The sequence below is a fragment of the Colletotrichum scovillei genome (assembly GCF_011075155.1).
Source record: "Colletotrichum scovillei strain TJNH1 chromosome Unknown Contig00006, whole genome shotgun sequence".
Lineage (NCBI taxonomy): Eukaryota > Fungi > Ascomycota > Sordariomycetes > Glomerellales > Glomerellaceae > Colletotrichum > Colletotrichum scovillei.
Window position 1 is genome coordinate 4,268,112 of NW_023336264.1, and position 25,680 is coordinate 4,293,791.

General features: G+C 53.9%; 8 protein-coding genes across 8 annotated transcripts; 3 read left to right on the forward strand and 5 right to left on the reverse strand.

The window, feature by feature from the left end:
- Positions 1-8: 8 nt before the first annotated feature.
- HER10_EVM0011743 (V-type ATPase) lies at positions 9-2,046 on the reverse strand. Its single transcript, XM_035481166.1, has 7 exons — positions 1,870-2,046; positions 1,778-1,798; positions 1,652-1,723; positions 971-1,565; positions 804-917; positions 709-743; positions 9-638 (listed from the first exon to the last, which is right to left on the reverse strand). Exons 1-7 carry the CDS (start codon positions 1,918-1,920, stop codon positions 438-440), a joined length of 1,089 nt encoding a protein of 362 aa, XP_035333414.1. The 5' UTR covers positions 1,921-2,046; the 3' UTR covers positions 9-437.
- Positions 2,047-3,307: 1,261 nt separating this feature from the next.
- HER10_EVM0005937 (uncharacterized protein) lies at positions 3,308-6,991 on the reverse strand. Its single transcript, XM_035475538.1, has 2 exons — positions 4,182-6,991; positions 3,308-4,118 (listed from the first exon to the last, which is right to left on the reverse strand). Exons 1-2 carry the CDS (start codon positions 5,819-5,821, stop codon positions 3,884-3,886), a joined length of 1,875 nt encoding a protein of 624 aa, XP_035332701.1. The 5' UTR covers positions 5,822-6,991; the 3' UTR covers positions 3,308-3,883.
- Positions 6,992-8,297: 1,306 nt separating this feature from the next.
- On the forward strand, positions 8,298-11,931 carry HER10_EVM0000498 (ATP dependent DNA ligase domain-containing protein; the record flags this gene model as incomplete). Its single annotated transcript, XM_035470277.1, has 5 exons — positions 8,298-8,838; positions 8,940-9,556; positions 9,610-9,703; positions 9,754-9,836; positions 9,990-11,931. The coding sequence occupies exons 1-5, from the start codon at positions 8,500-8,502 to the stop codon at positions 11,929-11,931; spliced, it is 3,075 nt and encodes a 1,024-aa protein (XP_035332045.1). The 5' UTR covers positions 8,298-8,499.
- Positions 11,932-11,993: 62 nt separating this feature from the next.
- HER10_EVM0011005 (2OG-Fe(II)oxygenase superfamily protein) lies at positions 11,994-13,971 on the reverse strand. Its single transcript, XM_035480447.1, has 5 exons — positions 13,200-13,971; positions 13,025-13,138; positions 12,954-12,970; positions 12,749-12,899; positions 11,994-12,685 (listed from the first exon to the last, which is right to left on the reverse strand). The coding sequence occupies exons 1-5, from the start codon at positions 13,365-13,367 to the stop codon at positions 12,092-12,094; spliced, it is 1,044 nt and encodes a 347-aa protein (XP_035333322.1). The 5' UTR covers positions 13,368-13,971; the 3' UTR covers positions 11,994-12,091.
- Positions 13,972-14,894: 923 nt separating this feature from the next.
- On the forward strand, positions 14,895-18,466 carry HER10_EVM0012805 (XPG domain-containing protein). Its single transcript, XM_035482189.1, has 6 exons — positions 14,895-15,352; positions 15,805-15,841; positions 15,897-16,231; positions 16,284-16,381; positions 16,433-17,877; positions 17,932-18,466. Exons 1-6 carry the CDS (start codon positions 15,346-15,348, stop codon positions 18,212-18,214), a joined length of 2,205 nt encoding a protein of 734 aa, XP_035333552.1. The 5' UTR covers positions 14,895-15,345; the 3' UTR covers positions 18,215-18,466.
- Positions 18,467-18,702: 236 nt separating this feature from the next.
- On the reverse strand, positions 18,703-21,660 carry HER10_EVM0000226 (uncharacterized protein). Its single transcript, XM_035470019.1, has 5 exons — positions 21,076-21,660; positions 20,731-21,023; positions 20,526-20,678; positions 19,280-20,475; positions 18,703-19,029 (listed from the first exon to the last, which is right to left on the reverse strand). Exons 1-5 carry the CDS (start codon positions 21,632-21,634, stop codon positions 18,918-18,920), a joined length of 2,313 nt encoding a protein of 770 aa, XP_035332013.1. The 5' UTR covers positions 21,635-21,660; the 3' UTR covers positions 18,703-18,917.
- A 244-nt stretch (positions 21,661-21,904) lies between these two features.
- On the forward strand, positions 21,905-23,705 carry HER10_EVM0002046 (TruB family pseudouridylate synthase). Its single transcript, XM_035471773.1, has 3 exons — positions 21,905-21,985; positions 22,083-23,486; positions 23,534-23,705. The coding sequence occupies exons 1-3, from the start codon at positions 21,925-21,927 to the stop codon at positions 23,536-23,538; spliced, it is 1,470 nt and encodes a 489-aa protein (XP_035332233.1). The 5' UTR covers positions 21,905-21,924; the 3' UTR covers positions 23,539-23,705.
- Positions 23,706-24,028: 323 nt separating this feature from the next.
- On the reverse strand, positions 24,029-25,622 carry HER10_EVM0002244 (ribosomal protein L32). Its single transcript, XM_035471964.1, has one exon. It carries the CDS (start codon positions 25,039-25,041, stop codon positions 24,253-24,255), a length of 789 nt encoding a protein of 262 aa, XP_035332256.1. The 5' UTR covers positions 25,042-25,622; the 3' UTR covers positions 24,029-24,252.
- Between the last annotated feature and the right edge of the window lie 58 nt (positions 25,623-25,680).

The following is a 25,680-nucleotide window of genomic DNA, read 5'->3' on the forward strand; positions in this document are numbered from 1 at the left end:
GCAGTACTGCCGCCATCGTAACTAAGCTATTATTGGAATACTTATAGTATTGCTAGTCAGGTAAAGTGAGGAAGGGGCCTTAAGGTCGAAACATGCTGCAATGTCGGACGATCTTTCCGTACAAAGGTCTATCAGGATCTTTGTAAGTACTGATGATAGTAGCTGTGGCCACGGTAGTTGTGGTAGGCCTAGTTAGCCGCGGTACATAAGGCAGCCAATATAGCCAAACCCCCCAGCCAAGTTAAGTTCATTTTTTAAATTTCCTCGACAGTGATATAAGCTCGTCTCGTCTCAAACACTGTTCTGTCAACCACTGCTTTTCTCGACACATTTCGCTTTTTCAGTTACTATTGTCTTTAATTTCTTCCATCCTCTCTCCGATTTTCCCGTTTCCTTTGTCAACCTCCCTCTCAGGTTTCCTTTTCGCAAGAGACATCTTACGCCTTGAGAATCTTGGACAGCTCAGCAACGATGAGATCTCCTGCCTCGGCAGTGCTCGTGTTGCCGCCCATATCCTTGGTTCTCAGCCCGGCGTCGATGGCGACGCGAACCGCGTCCTCGACGAGCTTGGCCTCGTGGCCGAGGTTCAGAGAGTACCGGAACATCATGGCCACGGAAAGGATGGTGCCAATGGGGTTCTGAAAACGAGGTCAGCTCTGTACTTGCAGAAAATGGTTGGGAATCGCCCGAAATGGGGTCCTGACGTACCACAATACCCTTGCCTGAAATGTCCGGCGCGCTCCCTGTCATCTGCGTTAGCGACTGATGTCTATATGAAGGCTTGACAAAGAAAGACGGCTTACCGTGAATAGGTTCGCAAATAGAAGGCACTGCGGTGCCCACGCCGCAGAGACTTGCGCTAGGGAGGAGTCCTATGCTTCCAGTGATGGCGCTCGCCTCGTCGCTAAGAATATCGCCTATGAATTCATCAGCTACACCGTCTTCAGGGTGGGCGAGGAGCCTTGCTCACCAGCCAAGTTAGGTGCCAACAGGACGCCATTCAGATGCGTCGGGTTCTTGACCATGATCATGGCGGCGCTGTCAATAAGCTGGTGCTCAACCTTGAGATCAGGGAACTCGTTCTTGTAGACCTCATCAACGACAGTACGCCAGAGTCTGCTTGTCGCCAGCACGTTTGCCTTGTCGAGCGAGATAACCCGCGAATCGCCCCTTTTCCTGGCCAGGATACCGCCCAAGCGCGCGATACGCTCGATCTCTGGTTTCGTGTAAACGGTGGTGTCGAACGCGTTGGTTCCGTCATACTCCTTTCGCTCTCCGAAATACAGGCCCGAGGTCAACTCGCGGACGATAATCATGTCGGTGCCGCGGCAGACGGACGCCTTCAGGGGGGAGGACTCGACAAGGGCGTCGGACGCGAAGAAGCAGGGACGGAGGTTGCCGTAGGCGCACATCTCACTGCGCAGCTTCAGGAGACCCTGCTCCGGGCGGACGGCGCCGGTGCCCCATTCGGGGCCACCGATGGCGCCGAGAAGCACGGCATCGGCGGCTTTGGCGGCAGCGAGGGCCTCGTCGGTGAGGGGGGAGCCGGTCTGGTCGATGGAGCACTGGGGAGGAACGCCGAGGTTAGCAATAAGTTTCTCGCGTGGATGTTCTTTGGGCCCGTGTGATCCGTCATCGGGGGACGACTTACCCCTCCAAGCAGGTGGTCCTGCAGGTTGAACTTGCCAGCAGTCGGGCTCAGCTTCTCGACTGTCTTGATGACCTGTATCCTGCGTCAGACGAGCTCATTTTCAATTCGCAATAACCGGCCTCGTACCTTGATTGCCTCAGCAATGACCTGTTGAATAACTAAAGTCAGCCTCTTTCCATTCAGAGTCAAGAGTGGGAAAGTCCCGGGGTGTCAGTCACCTCTGGGCCGCAGTGGTCGCCCGCAAAGACAACAATGTTGTGTTCCGCCATGTTTGCAACACTTTTATGATTGAGGGGTATCGTAGGAGGGGTAATTGGAAGATGAAGTGAGGTAACTGAACAAAGTTCGACGAGATATATAGCTGAGCGAAGTCGGGGACGAGTTATTCGTCCGGAATGGCCTGCTTTCGCTGGCAAATGCAAGTAGTGCCCCGCCCTGCTAAGTGCCCTGGAGAACCCTCCCCTCAACCCCACACCCCACCTGCCGAGATCGGGGGAAGCTTCGGCCAGCTCCAGCGCCCGATAGCCTTCTCGGCTTGTTCCCTTGCTGATCTGGGCCTCAACTGAGGTACATTGGCCTTTGCCGAGTTGTCGATGACACGGCCAGCACACTTCACCAATTGTTCGCTAGGTACCTTGGGCTTTGAGACCGCTGTTCTTCAACACGCCAAGCGCGAACATTACATGTGGACCAGATGCTTTTCGCGTCGAATTGAAATGATCCCGAGTAACGCGCTTGACACGTTTGACCTCGAGGCAAGTAACCATGGTCAGATAAGTATGCGAGAACAAACGTTGCACATCCTAGTTTCGACGGCTTTTGTACTCAGGGCTCGAGGACCCTCACTTTCAGGTGAACCTTCGAGAAGCCGAATGGCCAGAAGATAGGCGGTTTCCATTGACCTTGCCAATCATCTTTCCCATCATGATGGGGAGTGCCAATCGGCGACGAGACAGCCGGCGGATTTGACGTTGATACTGGAGGCGAACTGTCACCAGCGCCATCTTGCTTTCCGTGCACAAGCAGGTCAACCAGTCACGGTCACACCCGAAGCCGAGGACGGAATGCGACTTGCATACACATTAGAATTCAGTATCTCTTGTGACTTTTCTGGCCGTACACAATGCTTAGGAGTGAATCCTATTCCCATGGGGTTCTTGGAATGGCCCATAGTAGTATGGTTTCGCTCTCGGGAAATGGTTTAACACGAGTTCGGTTCAACACGGTGTGGCAGGCCAGTAGTCGTCGAGCAAATTTCCGCCGGCCACTTTGGGTTGCTATGAGCCTGAGGGAGTTGCACTGCCACGACCAGGCTAGCTACTTCTAAGACACAGCTTGTTCTCCGCACCGTTGGCCCCGAGACGGCACCTATCGCAGGCATCCCTTGCGTGGATATCACTCTTGCGGAGTCGTTCACCGCATACAACTTGACTTACTTCTTCAAGCTCATGTTCCTGCTTCTCTGGGGCACATTAGAGGAGATGCCATTTTATAGATGCAAACAAAACAGACTGCTTAGATAGGCAATGGACGACTTCTGAAGTGAAGTCATTTACAACGTAAGGTCTTACATGGTGAGGCACCACCATCACTTGGACTAAACGGATTGACCATCGAATCATAAACATTGAACACTAAGTCTAACTAACTACGTTTAAGCAAGTCATCCCTGAAGCTGCAACTCCCGTATTGTCACCATGTGGCAAGTAGACAATGCCTGAGAGTTCCCTAGCGACAAGGTCCAACAGTATCGTACGCCAATGTTTTGATCCCATCCCAAAGCACGAAAACTTTACGTTCGTACATTCATTAGTATCGTCATTATGCCATTGCCAATATCCAACAGGTCATTCATCATCATGAAATGACTGCCAGACCGCGCACCCAGACATACGCCGATATGAGCTCCTTTCACGGCAGCTCTGATTATCCATGCAAGTCCTTCTTGACTTGCCGATATCTAAACAGCATCCTCGCTGCTCTCTTCCTCTCCTCAACTCTCCCGGTGCTCTGCTCTGGCCTCCAGCGGATATTCTATGTTCAGCGGAGAAAACCTGTCCGCTCATCTCATCTGGCCGCTTTGTGCAGTTCGGTCCAGTTTTTTGTACTTTTATCTATACTGTAATCAATGCAATCAGGTCGTGTATGTGCAGCATCGGCATTTTCGTTGCAATGCTAGCATGCCGATTCTTGTGTGTTTTCGTCATGATGATTGTGACTCGTAAACGTAGCTCAAGCCGTGGTCTCCTTGAAGTCGATGAGCTGCTCCTCTTGGTCAGTCTCCTTGAGGCTCTTCTCCCATTCGTCCATGAGGTTGTTGGCTGTTCGCTTCAGATTGCCAGGCGACAGCTTATTGACGACGGTTGGCAGAAGCTCCTCCAGCCTAGCGGGAGATAAGAGGGCTGACTCAGGTCGAGGCTCGGGCCGAGCAGCGGATGTGTCAATGGTGATCGACGACTTCTTCTTACTGTTCACACACATGTCTTAGTATATCTCGAGGGTGGCAAAACATCATTAGCGAGGCTCTTACAGTGGAGTCACATTCTCGTCGTTGGTCTCGGCCATTGACGCAAGGTCCTCTGCTCCACCAACGGTCGATCCACTCCAGCGTGCTGGTTTGGCAGAGGACGGCTGGGGTGAGTCCCAGTTAGACCAGTCGTTATCATCGAAGGAGTCGAAAGTCAACGGAGTCCATGAGAAGTGCTTGGCCTTCGTCGTTGTGGACTTGGTTGCGGGCTTAGGGTTCGGTCTTTCTTGCAACGCTTTAGACGGCTTGCTAGGCGTGTCCATAGGCGGCAAGTCAAAGGCAGAGTTCACCGGGACCCTGGTACGAGAAGAGCTGTTGGCCTTGATGGTGTCCTGGTCTCCAGCATACGATCTCCTGCCATGAGGGTCCGTCGAGCCTGAACGTCCACCATTGATGGGCTCATCGCCGACAGTAGCTTGTCTGATATCCTCCACGAAGCTCCACAGACCTAGCTTAAAGTCCTGTGCCATTTGCTTTGCGACAGGGGGAACGGCTGTATTGTATGAGCGCGGCTGCCAGGATGCTCTCTTGGAAAGAGCAGCATGAGACAGCATGGGCGGTGACCGGATTTCTGGCGATTTCAGACTGGCGGTATCCTCATGCACAGCGAAACCCTCCGGCTTGGTTGGTGACAGCAACGATAGCGTCCTCGTGTGCCCGCCACGGAGGACTCTTCGTCTATATTCCCTGGGTCCGGTTTGTCCCTGCAAATCTCTCAAAAGCGATTTCCTCCGATCCAGTTCGACACTCCTCTTTAAGCCTGCCTCGTCATCGTCCAATAAGGATGGCTCAAATTGAGGCGCCAATGGACGCATTGGCTCATTGCGAATCTCTCTCTTTCGTTGACCGCCTTGGATAGTCCACTGCTGCTTCAGTCTCGTCAGTTCACCCTCCGCGCGAGCTAGTTCTTCGCGAATCTCCAAGACACGTCGCTCCTGCGCTGCTATCGCAATGATGAAGTCATTGGGGTCTGAAGGTGATGTGATGGTCGAGCTGTCGACAGGCGTCGGGGGGTACGATGTCGTCGCGACGGAAGCTGGGCGAGAAGGATCGCTGGTTGGTGGTGCAATAGGAAGGGTGAGTGAGAGTCGGTTCGTGTTACGCGATGCGTTCGACTCTGAACGTGACGCGCGCGAGAAACGTTCTTGGGTTGAGGGAGTAGGCGGAGGAGGCGTCACAGCCTCTGGGGTCTCCATCTCTCCGATCAGAGTCTCGATTTGGGCTTCTGAAGGCTTGAAATATGAAGATCTCGGGGTGACGGCGGGTTGTGGTGTAAAAGCCGTGGTGGTCGTGGTGGCCGGGGGGTCCGCCGGCGGACGCTCAACCACAGAGGCACGACGGCGTATGATCTCGTGAGTGCTCTGCATCTCAGCGCGAGCAAAGTGCGCGGTGGACGCCTCGTGCAAGGATTGGCAATCGGCGGCGGTGGTATATGCTCGACGGCGTCTAGGTGAAGAATGCGAGGGAGAGGCGGTGATGGGTCGCCGAGTATGCCGCTGTCTCCAGACGGCGGAGGAGTGAGCGTGATTCGTTCTTTTGGCAACGACAGCCTTGTAGGAATTCAAGTGTCTCTGGTGGTCATATAAGAGAGTGCGTGAGCAAGCAGAGATGAAGCAGATTTGTAGCAAAAAAATGGCTGTCATGAGTAGAGTGGAAAGAGGGTCATTATTGACAGCCCGAAGGTGTGCGTGTTTGTTGTTGTGCAGGCACAGGCACAGGCTCAGCAAGAGAGTGACTGGACCGGGCAGATGGCCACAAAGTGCAGCGATTAGAGGGCGGCCCGGAGAGAATTGAAAGTTCGGGGGTCGGGGGGGATCCAGGTTCAGGAACCTAAGCAGGAGATCAAGTTGGTGCTCCGTAGTGGCAGACTGCCAGTAAGGGTAGTCGGATTGCGTGGGCTGGGGACTTGAAGGAACTCCTCTCTGGGTCTGCGGTCTGGGTCTGGTAGGGGGCCGTTGAATCAGGGTTGCAGCGCAACGGGGGCGACGATTGGATAGCGAGATTGGCCGAGCTGGCGTGGCGGACGAGGGTATTTTGCTGTACTGCGGTAGATAGGGGCGGGCCTCGACCTCTTTCAATCTTGCTCTGTCACTGCAGTGCTAGGTGGAGTAGAAGCTACCGGGTGGGAAAGCTCGGTAGTCAAGGAGTTGCGTTGCTGCAGTGGTCCAGTGGAAACTTTTGATCTCGCCTGTCTTCGCTTCGTCGAGAACCTTGGATGGGTTTGAATGACGGATTCGGGCACAGATTCCCAGTTGGATGAGGAACAAGGACTGAAAATGGGGAAACGTGTGTTGATGTAGAGATTGTGACGACCAAGCGAGGTCGAAAAGAGGATGCGGCAATGGGCGAGGCCCTGTACTGTGGCTCTGTGCTGTCAATGCTGCTCGAATTGCTTGATGCCTGCTTGTTGATGCCTTGTTGATAGAAGACGTGTTGTTGACCTGGGATCGTACAAGGGGAACAGGGAGGCCGATGTCTGGACCCAAAGTATGAGGTAAGGTACCCGTCGTCGTATGCTATGTAATTGGTATCCGTAAGGTAGAGGAGCAAGGTTGGGTAAGGTAAGATTGAGATGAGGTGAGGAGGTGTTTGGATGAAGGCTGGCAGAGAAGAAGCAATGGCGAGAGTATTGACAGCGGCAGGAGCGAACAGCGGCGGTGAGATCGAACCAATGGCGGAGGAGGGTGGGTTGAGAGATATGAAGATGGCGGGATGAAAGAATGAAGTTGACAATGGACGAGTAAGAGAAGAAGAACTGTGACTAGTAGGGCACCTTGAAATTGATAGTCGGGTAGATGCAATGCGATGGCAGCAGCGGCAGTAGGTCAGTTGACTCTTTTGTTGGCTACGGCCCTGGTTGTTGGGATGGGAACCGGAGCATGTGGTCTGACCTTGGGCCGTTGATGACGGAGCCGTGGACGGGTGATGGTGTTCTTGAGAGTGGTATCCGTAAAACGCATTGCCTTTGTTTTAGTCTGGGCCTCTTTTTCTCTCTTTTTTTCTCCAGTGCAATGTTTACTCTACATCCATCGTCCCTGTTGACAGTGACAGCTAAGCTAATAGGTACTACTGCGTAAGGTCTCTGGATAAGCAGGCATCATCCCCCTCCGATCTATGATGGGCCATTGTTCTCGACCTTGGATCTGGCATCGCACATGCGCTTTTCCATTGTTTTGATGGACGCCTCGTCAGATCAACAAGACGAAACGAAACCATCGTCCACGCTCACACGGAAACCAGTGGGCCAAGGCTTGCGTTTGCAGGCGTGGCGATCCACTAGGACGGACGTTATTCAGGGGCTTGCAGCAAATGCAGCAAGCGTGCAACACCATCGTCTGCAAGGAACCTGTAAAGACGCAGCGACGCTGCAACAAGCCGCAGCAGGAGTCAAGAACCTGTCAGGAACCGATGGGCGGCCGGGCAACAGGCTCGAAAGATGGGCGGCGGACTGACGGCGGCGCCGGACGGGAAAGTCTTGGAAAAAGGGCCCGAGGCATCAGCTAGCAGATCTCCAAGAAAACTACCTACTACGTACGGTACAAAATACTATGAAAGAGTGCTGGTGTGCAGGTGTGCAGGCCCCGGCAAGGGTCCGCAGGAAAGAGCTGGGATGAACCGTGGCCTGTGTGGGGACTCCCCAATCTGACAATTTCCCTGAAATTAGCAGCCAATCACAGCCGCGCTTTGTTTCCCCGACTCTTGTCAGAAACCCACGTGACTGCTCCTTTCGACCTTTTCCAGAACCTGCCCATTTATGCATTTACTCAGACCCCCATTTGTGCATGCACTACGGGTAAACTAAGGGTGGAAGATCGTTGCATAATCACACCACTACGGATGCACTTAATTGACTTTCATCCACCTTTTGAGCCGCCAGTCTGGGTCTGGTGCATGTCACTAAGGTGGACTCCTAAATCCGTCCATTCTGATGTGCCCTCCCTCCACTACGCAAACGCACGCCCACACGTGAGACCGCACCACCACTAATTGAGACGCGTGACGCGACCTTCCCGCGGTGGTCAACATCTGCATGACGCTCGCAAGAGGCACAGGAGCCATCTGGAAGCGGTGACGGGACAGGAAGGCAGCAAAAGACGGTAGCACTTCACCTTAGGCATCATCACGGTTCACTACAGAACTGCTCTTCATCTCACCCAGCATTCACTGGTGCTTATCATCCCTTTTTAAACCTTGGTGACGTGAACCTAATACGCTTTCTCTCGGAAGAATAACTTGGTCGATTCATCTCCAATATCCCAAGCAATGCTCTGACGACTGAACCCACCCTTCGCGGCCATGCTAGAGCTACGAAGCCGTCACGATGCCTCTTCCCTTTGTTCTCGTCTGCGATCTTCTGGAGCAGGCCTACAAACAGTGTAAAACCGGCGATAAAAATCTAAAGCAACGTGTGTCCAACTGGTTCACGCTGCACCGCCAACATATCGACGACCCTGGAATAGATGCCTCTGCTCTGCTCTCTACTCTCCTCCCGGACAAGCGCACCGATCGTGTATACTGCATCCAGGCCGACACGCTAGCCAATATCATTGGTCGCACTTTTGGCCTCGGAACGTCACGTCTCCAAGAATTGCGTCGATACAAAGAGGCAGGTCGCGGCGAGGATCTGGCTGACTGTGTTGAGAGAATCTTCAAGGAAACGGTGAGTTATTGGCTGCGTTACAGATTGGAACTGAGGAGCTTTCCCCAGCTCATGGACGAGGAAGCAATAGGAGGATCTGCCCATGCTGACATCACTGCTAGCCTCCTCCTATCTGCATCGGAAAAGATGCTGTGACTGTTGAAGAAATAGATTCAACCCTCAACAACCTCGCTGCCTTGTGTAGGTTCAGCTCGCCCGTTGTTCGGGCCTCGCAGCCCTATTCCAGCAGCAACAATCGGCAAGAACTCCTCGGTCACTTATACCTTCGCCTACAGGCGCGAGAGGCCAAATGGCTCACCCGCCTGATACTGAAGAACTTTCAGCCAGTCATGCTGGATCCTTGTCATGTCTATCATTGTTACGACCCCCTACTACCCATGATACTCCGGGTCCAGGACAATTTTGATGCGGCCTTGTCTCTTCTCAGAAATCTGAGGAAAGAGCCCTCGTTCCTCCATGGCTCAGGAGATCAGAAGCGAAGAGATCTAATGCAGCACCTGACGCCCGTCCTAGGCACCAAGGTCGGAAGGCCATTCTGGCTTAAAGGGCGTAGCATCAAGCACTGCATGAAGCTCATCCAAGGCCGTATGAGCTGCGAGAAGAAAATGGATGGCGAGTATTGCCAAATCCACATAGATTTGAGCAAGGGGTTCAAATGCATCCAAATATTTTCCAAGAGTGGCAAGGACAGCACCAAAGACCGCGCTGCGTTACACGGGTGAGTCTTCAGCATCACTTTGCCACACATATGTCATCTGCTGATGAATGCAGAGCTATACGCGACTCTCTCAACATTGGGAGAACGAATTGCAGGCTCTCCAAGGGATGTATCCTTGAGGGCGAGCTCGTCGTCTACAGTGACTTGGTATGCCCCATCGCATCAGCACAACGTCCGGAAACTGACCAGATAAATAGGAGAAGAAGGTTCTGCCGTTCCATAAGATACGCAAATACGTTACGAGGTCAGGCAGCTATCTGAATACGGAAGCAGACTCGCAGTAAGTCAACCTTTGCGGTAGATCAGCCCGCATCCTATCACCACGCTGTCTGTTCCTACGGTGCAATGCATCTCCCTCCTTCCGCTCGACGCGTCAGCTGACGGGAGCTTTGTCTGCTCAACCAACACGATGGATCCCAGCTAATGTTTCTAGGCGCTACGACTATGAACACTTGATGATTATCTACTTCGACGTTTTACTCATCGATGGGGAATCTCTGCTGGGTGCCAGCCAGAATGAGAGGTTCAAGCGACTGACGAAGTTGATCAACCGCCGAGAGGGTCATGCCGACCTTGTGGAGCGCCAAGTCATTGATCTCAATGATAGACTGGGAGTGCATTATCTCCGACGAGCCTTTGCCGAGTCCATTACTGCCCGGGAGGAGGGCCTGGTGCTGAAGCCAGACGACCCCTATTTCGACTTCAGCGAGAGTCGCCGCTCCTTTGCTGGTTGCCCCGTCAAGTTGAAGAAAGAGTACATCGGAGGTTTTGGTGATGTGGGCGACTTTGCTGTGGTTGCAGCGCGGTACGATGCAGACAAGGCAAAGTGGTACGGCATACCCAACCTCAAGTGGACACACTTCTATCTCGGTTGCCTCGAGAATAAGGAGGATGTAGAGAGGTGCCAGGCACAGCCTGTGTTCACAGTGGTTCACCAGGTGGAACTCAACGAGACCCTCCTCAAGACCGTCTCGACCTACGGCAACCCGATGCCAGTGTCTTTTGGTGACAATGATGCCCTGATTCTTCATCTCGCACCAGGCATCGCTCAACAAAAGATGCCCACCGTTGTCTTCACCGAACCGCTGGTCTTTGATGTCCGCTGTTTCTCATTTGACAAGGAGGGAAACACCAACTTCTGGCAGCCGAGGTTCCCTCAGGTGTCCAAGGTACACTTTGACCGATCCTTCATGGACACAATCTCTTTCCCTGAATTGCAGGCCGTGGCTGAAGAAGCAACCACCACTCCGGCCATGGAAGACAGTCAGCAAATGCTGGACTGGATTGCTAAACTGGAAAGAGCGGACCCTCGTGGTGTCCCTGTTGATGGTGTCAGTCAATCCACGACGGGCTCTCTCATGACGCCATCTCGTACTTCTTCCGTCCGGCCTTCAACTTCGCCGGTGCCGAATTTTTCCATAAGCCCTAACAAACATCTCCAACGGTTACCAGCATTGGTAGAAGCCCCAGAGCTAACTCTCATGACTCCTCCAACCTCATCAAACAAGGTAGCAGAAATGGACTTCATCGCTGAAGACAAGACTGCCAGCGAAGCAGCAAATTCGCCGAGGGCCAGCAAAAGGGGCCCAGAGGGGGAAGACGCTACTCCGCAGAAGCGACAGAGGGTTTCTTCCGAATCTGGCACCACCGGTCGAGAGCTGCCTCCGCCAACTCGTCGACCGCTCGGGGATATCAGTGCCAATCAGACGTCTCTCTCTCCTCAGGCGTCCCAAACACGGCCAGCGACAGCAAAGCACATTATGGTGGACCAGACAGCGCCTATTCCAGCCATTCCTGCCTTACACGAGCCGGGCAAGGCGATGGCAGGATCTGTCGCAGAAACACCTGAGCCGCGTCCTCAGAGCGCGTCAGAACCTTCGTCTCCACAAGCGAAGCCCAAGTGCCAACACGCAGGCGACAATTGTATCTTTGCAGATACGACGGTCTTACTCGCGCCCTGCATCGCCCGACAACCCTGGGTCACCGAAAATCTCCTTCCTCTTCACGGTATCCACGAATGGACCGCGGATCCGCAAGACTGGATAGCACCCCCCAACACAACCGCATCATCATCATCCTCAGCAGCATCTCTGTCCTCAACACCCGCATCTACCTCGGCCACGAACCGTTCCCGAAGAAAGCGGCCCCGGAAAATCTGCTTCGTCGAACACAACCGCAGAGAAGCAACAAAGACCTTGTTGAAACGTCTGGATGATAATCCAGTATACACGCCGAGTGGCAGGCGCGAGTACGTTGAGGTGCACGACTGGCGCCTTTTGGAGGACGTCACGGCGTTGGAAAAGGTGCTCAAGGGGTCAAAGCCGTCCAAGGAGCTGCCGGATCCCAAGAGGAAGTGGTGGGTTGGATTGGCTTAGCAGAATGTCGTCTTTTTCATTTCTTTTCCGGATGTTGGCTTTGGGGATGAGAATGATCATGTCTGTACTTTGCATAGCGTAGTCAGGAATATTACACATCACGGCGCCGATGGTCGTTTTACGAATGCATACGAATATTGACTTGTCCATTTACTAAAACTCACGCCTTGGTCTCCTCCTTGTACAGTCCCTTATAACTCTCCCTCAGCCTCATGAACAAATGATCATCAGCAGTCATGACCTTGCGCTCCGCGTAGGGATTCGCGTTCGGCGTCCCCTCGGGCGCGACAAACTCCTTCACCCTATCGCTCGGCACGGGATCCAACGCCACGGAGCCCACGGGGTGACAGAAGAAGGCCATGGAGTACCTCGGCCCCGTATCCGTCTCGCCCTCGGCGCCCTCCCCGCCAAACACGACGCGGTGGACGGTGCTCCGGAAGAGGCCGTTGGTCCAGTAGCTGAGGAGGTCGCCGATGTTGATGAGGATGGGAGGCAAGGGGTCCGCTTCGGTGCCGGGCGGCGTGACGGGGACGGGGGCCCAGGTGTTTTCGCGGGTGAGGATCTCGAGCCCCGCCTGGCCGCGGAGGCGGAAGAGGAGGGTGACGGACCCGTAGTCGGAGTGGGCTCCGGCGCGGACGTCGTCTGGGTTGGAGGAGGTGGCTGAGGTGGGCGGGTAGTAGAGCATGCGGAGGATTGTGCCCGAGTCGCCCTTTGAGCGGAGGTGGGCAGACGAGAAGAAGTCTGTGGGGTTGACCTAGTGACACAATTCAGTGAGCTGCTCGAGAGAGGGAAGCTGAAGAAAACGAGGGATGATTACATCAAGGCCGATGCCGAGAAGCTCAAGGAGTTCTAGACAGAGGGCATGACACTGATCTCTGAATGAGTTCAGGAAGGGCTCATCTGATTGGATGGTGGGAGGCAGAGGTTGCTGGGCCTTGCCGTCCTTGAACTCGCCAAAGTTGAAGGCCCTGAATGGTGTGTAAGTCAAAATGCAAAGAAGCTCAAAGATACTTTAACCTTACTCCTTGTAATCGCCAACCTATGAAAAGTCAACATCTGAATATCCCCTAGATTTGGGTAGGATCAGCCATACCTTTTGGTTCTTGGGGTCGAGAGTCTCAGAGTGCATACCAGACCAGCCGCGGTTGTTCTTCTGGATGGTGCAGGCGGCCTTCTCCTCGACAGGTGCCTTGAACAACTTCTTGGACTAGGTACTTTTGTCAGTCGAGCTGCTCTGAAAAGAGATTCCGCTTCGAGTTGGGTCGTACCAGATCAAATGCCAAGTCTTGGTCGCTTAGCGCAATGTACTTGCCCGTGTTGCGGATATAAATGAAGCCATGTTCGACGGCGGCATCGACAAGTTGGCGCGCAATGGCGGTCCTGTCGACACCCTCCGCCGCAATGTCAATAATCGGAATATTAGCCTTTGGCGCCATGGTGTATTTGTCTCCGTCTGTTTGTGAATTTACGGTTCCGAAGGTCAGACAGAGTACTACGAAAGGGAAGCGGCCGGAGCTGACTTATTAGAATGGAGGGTTGGAGGGGCGAGATTCAACCGAAGTCGCGCGAAGTGGGATGCGATAAGCGATAAGACTGGGATGATGGAGGGGCGGACGGGACCGCTTGGGGCCGGGGCAACGACTTGGGTAATGACTATTACGAAGCGTTTGATAGTGACGGAAGGGCGGAGAGGGCCGAGGTAGCGGGATATCCGTGGTCAGATTTGGTATCACGAGAGGTTGACGGGTCCTGAGGTGTCGTGTTGCACTCGTCGGATGTGTAACCTGCCTACTGAGGAGGACAGTGAATGTTCGGCTATTGGAATGGAGAAGGTAATATTCAGGTAGCGAAGTTCAAACTTGACAAGAGCTTGTCAGCTAGCCAACGTTCCCCAACGCCACGGAATCCAACGGTCAGGCTAGGCCGAGAGAGCGAATAAGATGTAGTCCAAGCTTACAATGGATGAAGTGAACAGAGCCCGTCTACTCGGAGCGTTGATGTCAGTGTTGCTCTGGTTGAAGGAACCTCCGCATGCACCAGGGCCAGGTTGTCAATTGAGCAGGGTTCAGGCCGTATAATCGCACTTGCGCCATCGCGTGCTCTTGGTAAATTGCTAGTAGGCTTCTTGGCCACGTGCTTTCGGATGAAGAACAGACAGACGGAAGCTGATACAAACAATTGCTACCATCTAGACCTTGGATATTCCGTATGAGTAGCCAGCTGTGGGTGTTTGAGACATGGAGACGCCATTGTGCGTATATGCGGGAGGTGATTAAATACTAGTGACCAGTCATGAAGGCTCAAACTTGGGCAACTCCATAGTGGCATGGTAGGGGCCGGGTATGCGAAGATGATGGAAGTACGCGACGGCAGATCCCATTGCAGCTGTAACCCGAAAGCTTGCTGTGCTCCCGAGAAATGTCATTTGAAGATGTTTGTCGGGGGGCAGACATGCAAGGGGCCGGCGAAGAAGAGGGATCAAGACATGGCTGCATCGCACATCCCTGACACAGAGGACAGGCGAATATAAAGAGCGGGGATCGGGGGGCAGCGGGGACGGGAACCGCTGCATGGTCGGTCAATTGATGCTGCCTGTGGCTCGAGCGATGGCTCGTGTTGGCGGGAACTTGGACCGACAACGTGCTGCTGGTAGGAGATTGATATCGTATAAGGTGGTGGACGTATTTCTCTTGAGGCTCGTCAAATGAATCAAAAGAACCTCTATGTATATTGTGCATCCGATGATTCTTATTGCACTACCTTATCTTATGTAACCGTAAGGTACGTAGGTAAGATGGGAAATGTCCACAGGCGCCTAAATGTGCAACCCGAAGGAAAAGCCATTACCTACCTTACAGACAGAAGGAAAGCACCTTCCAAGTGGAAACATCGTGGGAAGAACTCATCTCAGGGCGACAGTCGTGGAAGCAGCAAGCCACATGCACCGCCACAGATGGCACCCACATCTTTTTCCCTTCAATACCTTAGGTATGTTCCTTCCACCTCTCACACACGCTAACCCTACAACTTCCCTAGCGCCTCGAAACCCAAGGGTTGCCAACTTGCTCCCCCTGTACAGCGGTGCGGTACCTCGCACCTGCGTTCCTGAACCCCCAAACTTTCCCAATTACCTCCCCTCCGCCAGCGCCAGCGTTCTTTTCCAAAAAGCTCCCCTCTTCTTTTGAGACACGCTTGTCAGTGTCATTGGCCCTGCAGACGGCCGTTCCCTTTTTCATGACAAGCTCAGTCATTCCTTTGCAAGTTATTCCGACTTCTTCTACAAAGCGCCCAGTCTCTTTGCTTCCGCTCCCCTGAGTGGTCTCGCGACCCAAGCTCCACCCGCTTCCCACCTCCAAACGGCTTGTTGTCAACTCGAGCTGACGAGCTCCTCGCCGTTGCGCAAGGCCCGACAAGATGCCTTGTGAGTCTCCCTCCTCTCTCCCGCCTCTCCGAACTCCCAACCCCGCGATGCGCTGGCCCTCTGCTCTGCTCTCCGATCTCCTGCTTCCCGATCCTCGCCTCGCCGTCACATGTCTTCAAGGCTACCTGCGTCATACCCGCTTCCTGCGCCTCAAATCATCCGATTCCGCCGTACCTGCCTGGAAGCTCTACACACCCACATACATCGTAGCTTCGCCTGTCGAGAAGCATCAAGACTCTGCCTGAGCATTGGCCTCGAACCTTTCGAGCTACACCGGTCAAAAAAAGGCTATTTCGGCTTTCTGGGAACAGCACACTTCACCACACCAGGAAGGAACGGCGGGCAGGACGATTCCGGCCCGGCACCTCAGCTTCTTCTCACTCCCGCGCCTCACAACCGCTGGGCTATGCTCTGCGATTTGTACCATGAGATTTACTGACTCAATATGACAGGTCTTGTGGAGGACGCTTGGATCAATGGCCAGGCAACGTGAGTCGAATAGTGTTTCAACGTCGAGATTCCTTTAACTAAATCATTGGGGCAGGAGTCACGATGTCTCCGAGCTCGAGGACTGCGCGATAGCCATTGATGCGACATACTACCTCCAACTCTTCCTCGACACCCCTCCTTTCCACGAACCTCTCCTGCCCGCTCTGGGTGGCATGACTGGCATCGAGCACCATCTCCGAGCTGATATCGATCAATGGAAGGCACACAAGATTGTTCCCTTCTTCATCTTTGATGGACAGTCTGTGACCGGCCAAGAGGAGGTCGCCGTTCAGCGAGGCCGAACTGCCAACCAGAAGACGGACGAAGCTTGGAAGCTATACTTCAACAGCCACGCACAGGAAGCTGTCGACGCGTTCGGTGCCAATAGCGGTATGCATTATCGCTGTCATGCCGAGGGGCCACACTGACCGTGAGACTGCAGGCGCTTTTCGCATCCAGAACCTCTACCCCTTGCTCAAGTCTATCCTGAAGGACAACGACCTGCACTTCCTTGTTCCCCCCTACAATGCCTCCGCTCAGGTAGGTTCGAGCTTGAATTGGCCGAGACATTCAATGCTGACGAGCTATTAGCTCGCCCACTTCGACATGATCGATTCAGACCAATGCGCCGCTGTCATGGGCTCGCAGGAGCTGATCCTGTATCCGATCAAGGACACTCTGATTCGCACGATAGATTGGGAGGCAAAGACCGTCACTTCGTTATCCAAAAAGAACCTTGTGCGGTCACTGAACATCAGCGAAGGCATGTTGAGCGACGCTCTCCTCATGACCGGAACCTCCTTCCTACCACCCTTCCCACCACTCCTGGACACTTCACTCAACCCACGCCAGCCTTTCACGATCAACGATGCTGTCAACCTTCTAAGAGCGTCGGAAAAATCTGTCCAATCAGCCTGCAGCTCCTACGGCGACATTCTGAAGTCAAAGGACCCCAAGTGGCTGGACAAGTACAGACAAGCCAAGATGGCCGTCAACCACTTCATCTATATATCCGAAGAAGGCGAGATCAAAGTCAACGACTTTGATCACATCACAAGTGACAATCACGAATATCTTGGTCTTCAGCTTCCTGGAGAGTTGTTCCACTACCTCAACACTGGTCTCATTGGCTCTCGCGTCCTCGACTATATAACACATAGCCGAATCGTCGTCACGCCCACGCTGGACGGAGTTGCCTCAGAACAGTATAGAAAACTGGTTACAAGCCAACTTGTTCCTCTCAAGGAGCAGAGCATCGCGCTTCTGATACCGAGACTTCACCGTGGTCTCCAGCACAACGCCATCACCATGAAGGTTTGGTTCGACGACAACTTCTCGTATAAAATCAACAAGTCTCTTCAGCCATCACCATCTCAGCGTGCCGCCACATGGGACGTGAAGGAAAGCTCCTTCAAAACTGTTGCCGAAGGCGTCGATGAACCCCCTGGATCCATTGCTTTCGAGATTTTGGCACTCCTATTCGATGATTTCGTCAAAGGCACCTTCCCCAAAGAGAAGAAGCGTATTGGAGGCATCGATTCTGTTGAGAATATCACGGCGGTCGCCATCTGGAGATTCCTCCATCTCCGCGGCTACGTCGATGATTCGCACACATTGACGAACTGGGGTAACGCCGTTGCCAGCGCAATCTGGGCGATGAAGGATTCGCTCAAGGACTTGCAGGTTCCTGAAGGTCTCAACATATTTGAGGCTATCCTGAATGCGTTCGAGCTCATCAGGCACGATGTGCTCAATTCAGGCCATCGACACGAAGAGCTTAACGGAGCGCCAATGAACGGTACTGACGAAGAAAAGGCGAGCATCCTTCTCATCAGCAGATGTGCCTCCCTATTGAAACTTCGACACGAGTCTAATGGATACACCGGGCCGCTCAACAAGAACCTTCTCCTCTTCCGGTCACTTTCGACTGCTGTGCGTGAGGCGGATCGCGACCTCGTTGAGGCAATTGTGGCGTCCATGTTCCTGTACGCACAGTCAAAGAGAGATCGCAACGACTACCTGCAAATCAGCCAGACGTAAGTGTCTTTGGTTTTCCTCAATCAATTCAGCCACTAATCGGTCTCACACAGTTTGCCCTTCCTCCACAACCCTGACATCGCTCTGGGAATTGCGGTCAAGACACTCATGGACGAGCTTCCCGTCGGTGATATCGCGCTGCGACAAGCCAAAATCGAAGAGTTCCCCACGAGCTTCTTCCCCTACGCTACCAACTTCAAGGAGGATATTCAACTTGCATTTGCCTTTTTCGACGCCATCCACAAGGGCGTACAGACGCTCAACAAGGAGGTTTCGGCAGCTGACAAGGCGGTATGGTCAACAGCGAGCAAGTACCTAGACCAGAGGCGGTTTTAGGGCTGAAGATGTCTGGCCTTGGAGCGTGGCGTTGGAGAATCAAAAGCAGACGAAGGACTGGACAGCACAAGAGACGCGAGCACTATGCGCTCCCGGGGTGGAATATGAGACATTTGTCAGTCCGTGTATAGCCTCGGGGGTTTGGAGCGTGCGGCGGGGCTCGAAGCTGGATCCAGACAGAGATCAAGTTTGCATTACAATTTTCATAAAGCCGTAGGTTAGCTGTCCTATATCAGATGTATGGAAGCAGACTTTACCTATAAATCAGTAGTGCCTGAGGTATATAAATGGCGTACTCTCGGCCGATTACGCGGGTGACTTTTGGTGGGTGTTAAGCTAACACTGGCAGACTCTGTTTCTCGCATTCTCTTGCTTATATCGATGGCACACAGGAGCATTCGTATGCCAAGACGGAGAGCTGCTTTGGGTATTGAGTCTAGCTGATTCCTACAAAAGTGACTCCAAAGCCAGCCGCTCAAAGCCAAAAACCTCGGGCTGATAATAATGTACGTCACCGTCATGAGCCAATCCGTGTGATCTCTCTCTAACCAACGCCATCAGCTTATGCCGTGCTGAAGATGCCTCCTGAACCTCCCCTGAACGCCAAGTCCATGCAAATAAGCCAATTGTGTTTCTGTCCTCAAATCTCGTCTCGCCGTAAGCAACCCCTGACTGCGTCGAAGCATCATGAGCAATTGCCCGTTCAAGTGAGCAACCGTCTCTTGATGGGCTGAGGCGCGACCGTCTCATTGATCTCCAACTCTTCCGTCGCTTGGATCTTGTGGCCCATTTGGCGGATCTTCTCGAGCAGGTGACTAGGACGATTGTTAGCAAAACTCATCTCAAATGGCAGCTGAACCAGCTGCAAGGTCGCCCTAGATGCCTGAGAAAATATCGCTCTCATTTGTGTCGTTCACATTAAATTCGACCTGCCACGAGGACCGTTTTCTGTCTCTATTTGGAACATATCCACTCGGATTTGTGTCCCAGAAAGGAGAAACTTCTGGTGGCTCGTCTGAAACACAAGCATATCTAAATTCAGGAGACGAGAGTGGGGAGGCATACTCTATGGGTAGGTGGTTCTTGTCGCCCTCCGTCACAGCCAAGTTGATGCGCTGGACCTGATTCTCGTCTTCGTGGTAGTGTTCGTTCTGCATGTGCTCGTTGATTCTTATACGTCCTTCTTCTGATTCTGGATTTCGTTCGACAAACCCGCAGTCGTCCTCGTCACAGACCCAAGTGCCGTTAGGTCCTTTAGGTATTGTTGTTGGGATATTCTCTGCTCGCACAACGACCTTTAGTGCGGTGGGCGATTCTGCAGAATCAACACTGGACTCGTCATCTTCAGAGCTGCTGCCATCATTCATGACTTCATCCTCGTCAGAAGCGTCACCGGCATGGAACCTCTTTGCGACCTGTCGGGAGACACTTTCTGGGGTCTCGTCCCCGGGGTCAAATCGTCGCTTACCACCGGTGCCGGCAAGCCGAAGGCCTGACATCTTTCCGGCCGGTCTACCGACACGTCTTGGAGGAGGAGTTGCAACATCCGTGCTCCCCTGGGCCTCTTCAGGAAGTGACGGCCAACGATTCCGCGGGTTTGATACTTCCTTCGCCTTCCGCCGCGTTAGGGCTTCAGGAATTTGCTCAAGCTGAATGTGCTCAAGAGAGAAGCGAGGACCTTGGGCAGATTCTTCGAGCGTTTTCCAGAAACCAGACCCTCTCCACTCATCCTGATCCAGGCGTTCAACCAGCTCTTTCGCATAGTACTTGAGAATGTCTGCCGCTCCCAGGTAGGCTTTCACCTTGTACTTGTAGTACAACTTTGATGACACTTTGGAGAACGCTGCTTTACTCAACGGCTCAGCTTCGGGTTTGATGTCGTCAATGGCTTCTAGGAGGGCGTCCACGTTGGATCGGTCATGGACAGTTCTAACAAGTTCCGTCTGAGTTGGAACCTCTGGAGTCTCGTCCACTGCCATGGCTTCCTCCAAAGGTTCGGGGGCGGGGGGCGACTGCGTCTTGGTCTTGCCCCTTGATCTGGACCTCATGTCCCTTGCAGAAAGAGCAAAGTCGTGCGAATCGGTCTGGCTATCGTCGACAGGTGTGCCCCTTTGCTTTCGTTTCGACAACGCCTTCTGCGCGGGCGGGTCGTCCGAAACAGTCGGTGTCACCACAGCTTCGGCCTCATCTGGTATCGATGGGTCAGGCTTAACACCCGCTAGCTTCTTCTTCCTGAGCTCAAGGACTTTCTTATGAATATCCTAAATTGATCAGTTGGATCTCCAGCAGAGCGAGGTGGAGCTACACATACTGGGTGTCGCTCTGTCATCCATTTGAAAAAGAGCGTCGGCGTCCATTCGAATTCTGGCTCTTCATAGAAATGGGATATGAGGAAAGATGCATGATCGTCGCAGCGCTGCTCCACCTCCTCAAGAGTAGCACCATCACCCATGGCTACTGCATACTGTTACTTGTGTCAGCATAGATCGCTAAATTCTTCTCAGCGTCAGGCTCACCTTGAACAACAACGTCTCAATGGTCATTGCCGCACCCTTCTTCTTCTTGGGGCCCTTCCTGTTCGTGTTGGCTGCAGCGTGCTCCTCGATGATGTCTAGAATCGTGTAGTAGACCGAAACCCCTTCGATTGTGTGGTCGAATATCGCCTTGTAGGCGGCTGATGGTGGTCGAATTTCGTACCATCCCGCCGCGCCCCCAGCCCACGCGCCATAGCCATTGTCGCTAACGCCGATAGCGTAACGAGTGCATTCGTGGGTTTCGATCAAGGCTAATTTCATAGAAGGTTTTACGGCTGCGTAATGTAAGCGATTGGAGGCGATGGGTATTCATGGATCAAGCCAGACCTCTTGCCGTCTGCGGTCCATCGATGATGACGCGACCTCGAACAGTGAATGGGCCCTGGGTATTGACGGTAAAGAGCTCAACGGGATTGCCCTTCTTGTCGCAGACGATGGCATCCTCAAGAACAAACGTTTGCAGCATGTCTCCCTCCACAGGATCGTATCTCTTGAGAATGCTAAGTTCTTTAGCATAGGCCCGCCTGTCGGGTTCGACGGTACCAGTCGTCGAATCCGACGTTCGTCGCCGCCGTCCAGCCATTGTCCTGTTTAAAGCTGCAATCGTTCGAGGTGGTGAGGGCGGGGGTTCTCGGTGCACGAGGCGTAAATGTGTGCTAGGCGCAAGTTCATCAGGCTTGGGATGCGTTTCCCAGTGGGGGAAGAATGAGATGTTGCGGGGTGATAGTGCAAGTTGCGCCGGGCCACAACGACGATGTGTGGGTAGGTGGGAAGAAAGCACGCGAACGCGGTTCTCAAATCCATTAAAGAAAGCTGGAGCGCGCGGAACGTTGTGCCTGCGTACCGTATGAAGTACAGTTACTGATGCGGGGCAGGCGACCACCATTTCCTCCCCCCACTGGAGCTGGGAAGAAAGGTAGCGGGACTCGTCGCTTGTACAGGGGACTTGCTAGTCCCCGGGCCCAGCAGACAGGGGCTCTGTCATTCCTGGACCAATAGATAAGCCGATAAGAATCACTGGAACGTCCCTTCCTAAAAAATTTCCCAGAACTGCATGCAGAGAAGCGCAAGATCCACGGAAAGCGCAAAAGCTAAAGAGAAGGCCGCACCTCCCCCCCACCGGCCGCATTGTTTCTTTCTCTCTTTTTCCCCCCAAGATCCTTCAACATCGGGCGAATGAGAATTACGCCCAATCTCTGGAAGATGGCGAAAGACACCGTGTACGAAGGCGTCTTCGGTAAGCGATGCCTCCTTGCTTCCCATTGCTGCTCTTTGGACGCCTCCAGGCGCGCGATGCGATTCGACAAACGCTGACCGTGGTATCTCCAACTCAGCCATCAACAAGCCGTACGGCATGAGCTCTGCGCAGGTGATCCGCGATTGCCAGCAGCAGATGAACCCCTCAGCCATGTTCAAGCCGTTGATCGAGAGAGACCTTGCTGCCAAGATGCAGGAGTCCAAGCAAGAGTGGAAGCGCCGCCGAGCCGTTAAGAAAGACTCCCGCGTAAAGATGGGCCACGGAGGCACACTCGACCCATTGGCGACCGGCGTGCTCATACTGGGTGTCGGATCGGGTACCAAGTCACTCGGCTCATTCCTCGACTGCACCAAGACCTACGAGACGGTGGTACTATTCGGCGCAAGCACAGACACCTACGACCGCGTGGGTAGAATATTGAGCAGACGGCCGTACGATGAGATCACAAAAGAAAAGGTCGAGAAGGCGATGGACAGCTTCAGGGGCAAGTTCGAGCAGATCCCTCCTCTGTACTCGGCACTCAAGATGGAGGGAAAGCCGCTGTACGAGTACGCTCGTGAGGGCAAGGCTATCCCTAGAGAAATCGTGGGACGCGATGTTGAAGTATCCGAGCTCGAATTGGTCGAGTGGTACGAGCCGGGAACGCACAACTACAGATGGCCTACCGAAGAGGCGGAGACGGCCGAGAAGAACCTCGCTGAGCAGGTCTGGCGAGTGGAGAAGCAACAGGGCTCCGGCCGCCGGCTTACTCCCGAGGAGGAGAAGGAAGAAGAGAAAGCCCTCTCCGAGCACGAGACTGTCAAGAAGAAGTTTGAGGAGCGCCAGGACGGTCTTATCCGCGACAAGCCTGCCAAGAAGCAGAAGCCGCCCAAGAACCCGGCCCTGATGTCTGGCGCCTTGGGACAGCTCCCCGGCGGCAAGGGCTCCAACCTCATCCCGCCACCTCCGTCTGCGGATGAGCCGTTCCCTTGGACCGACAAGGGCCCGCCCGCTGCCAGGATCCGCATGAAGGTCACGTCTGGATTCTACGTTCGCAGCTTCTGCCACGATCTGGGTGCCAAGGTCGACTCTGCGGGTATGATGGCCGAGCTTGAGCGATCCCGACAGGGCGACTTTGAGGTCCGCACTGATAGCTGCCTGGAGTACGATGACGTTCTCAAGGGAGAGGAGGTCTGGGGACCTAAGGTCGCCAAGGCATTGTCTGAATGGACCGAGAAGTACCCCAACGGAGCGCCGCAGTCGCAACGCGAGCGACAGAATGCCCAAGGCCAGCAGAAGCAGCAGCAGAACCACGGCCGCAAGGATGACAGGAAGCGCAAGTGGGAGAACAAGAGCTTCGAGAAGAACGACAACGCGTCCAAGAAGAGGAGAAACTCCAGTTCGGGAGACGAGGCGCCCGCCGCCAAGGTTGTCAAGTCGGAGCAGGCCAGCGATGTCAAGGAGTCTTCGCCCAAGAAGTCTCCCAAGGCGTCACCCAAAGGTTCTCCCAAAACTTCTCCCAAGGCGAAGTCAGCTAACAAAAAAAAGTTTGATGACGTATGGGAAGGCATTCAAGACTAGAGCTTGAGCGTCGCATAAGGTAGACGAGACACAACGTACACAGAGACACAAGGGCTTTGTTATGAAAACATTTCAGTTTTTGAGGCTACGGCCTGGGAAAAGGGCACGGCGTACGGAGGCTTCATTTAGCATGACCGAGAAAAGCATTGCAGATCGAGGGGTGACCCGACAGTTGGACACATCATTTCGATTTGCCCATTTGCCCGTATAAATAAGAAGGTGACGAAGTTTATCAGTTAAAACAGCTTGATCATTTGATTTGTGTTCTCCGGATCCTAAGGCCGTGTGACCTGATGTGCAATATCTCCGGTATTACCATTGTATATTCGTCAATACCTACTATACTAGAGGTATGACAATCGATTTGCTTCCTTTCCTGCCATCAGTTGAAAAGGGGACTTCTGCCCAGAAGCTTAAGATGGTTCTACCCCTAATCCTGAAGTGCAGCGCTACCTACAACTGTAGCTCACAGGTTCGATTCCTGTGGGCGGACTTCGGCTTTGCTCCTTCCTCCTCGGCAGGATTTTTTTCCTAGTCCATGATGATTCGTTAAATTTACCCAGTATCTCCCGCCCAGTATGTAATTCGTGTCGTATCGTCATTAAAAAGTCCCGTGAATATCGCACCGCTATGCATCGTACATTCCTACTCCATCATGATTCCCAAAGTCCAGCAGGCTCTTCCCGTCACGGCTGCGAAGCCCTCTTTTGCTCCGCCGCCTCCCTCACACTCTCGTCCCTAGCATTCATCTCCCCCAACAGCGACCTCACCCTCTCGATCCGGCCCACGGCGCCCTCGAGCCGATCCAGCCGCCTCAACTTATCCTTGTCCCGCTTCTCCAGCGTCTCGACCCTCTCCTCGAGCTTCGCCCGCGCCCGCCGCTCCGTCGCAACCATCTCGTTGGCCTGCTCAAAGAGACTGACGCTCAGCTCCTCCACCTCCTGGCTCGTCGTGCTCAGCCTGCTCTCCGCCGCCATCCTCATCTTCTGCTCCCTCCCCAGTGCCTCCCGCAGATCCTCCGTCGATGCTGGGCCGTCAGGCGGTGGCGACGGCGTGCGCAGGTTCGGCGAGGACTTCATGCCCCGCGGGCTGAGAAGTTGCGACAACCTATTCGCGCCGCCGCTCAGAAAACTGGTGCGGGTGGGCGAGGGACTGGGAGCGAGAGGCAGCGCGGGGGCGAGGCCGGGAGAGGCAGCGGGGGTGGAGGGTCGGTGTGAGGCGGCGATGCGCAGACGTGTGAGCTCGTCTTCGTAGTCGGCCCAGCGGTCGACGGCGGCGGCTGCCTTTTGGTTGAGGAGGCGGACCTGGGCTTCGAGGTCGGCGATGCGAGACTGAGCTTCGAGGAGGGCGGGGGGCGCTTCGAGAACGACGCCGCAGGAGGGGCATGAATGTTGCTCTGAGCGGTCGGTTGAGAGGGAGAGGGTTGGCGGTGTTAGCGGCGGGTGCGCGGCGGTCATTGTCATTGTCGCGCTCATGGCTTGAGGGAAGGGGATTAGGTGTATTGTTCCTTCTAAACGCTCTTCTCGGCTGCGCGGTGAGGATGAAGCTGGGAGGTCGTTCGTACTCCTCGGTGAATTTCCGCGGGAAAATCGATTGCTGAGATGGGCGATCGACTTAGGCGTGAGAGGTGGCGGGGGATATAGATCAAGCTTCTTTTTAGGTTGTGCTCGAGGCGTTGCAAAGTCCCCGCGTGAGGAAAGGAAAGGCTACTTTAGCGCGGCGGGGGGGCTAGAGAGTTTGAAAGGTGTGACGTCGAGGTGCCAAAGGTTCGCCAGGAGGGGGGATGAAATGCGAGTGGTGGGTGGCCGCGCACGATCATATGTCGGGCTATTATATCTGGGAAAAATAGAGTGTTCGCACGGGGTGGTTTGGAACTCTTATTCGTAGCAGCGCGGCGCTTTGGGGAGGCAGAAAAAGTCAAGGTACGGATGCAGTTATATCGTCGCAGATTCGGTGAGATGTATCCGTTCGTAGTCGAATGGGGAATATTGAATATCGATAAGTCCACCAAGAGGGAAAAGCAAAGAGAAGGGAAGAAGAGACAATTGAAGGGTATGGGTTCGCAAAAGTAAATAAAGATGGCAGAGAGAAAACCCCATCTGCCTGAAATCCCG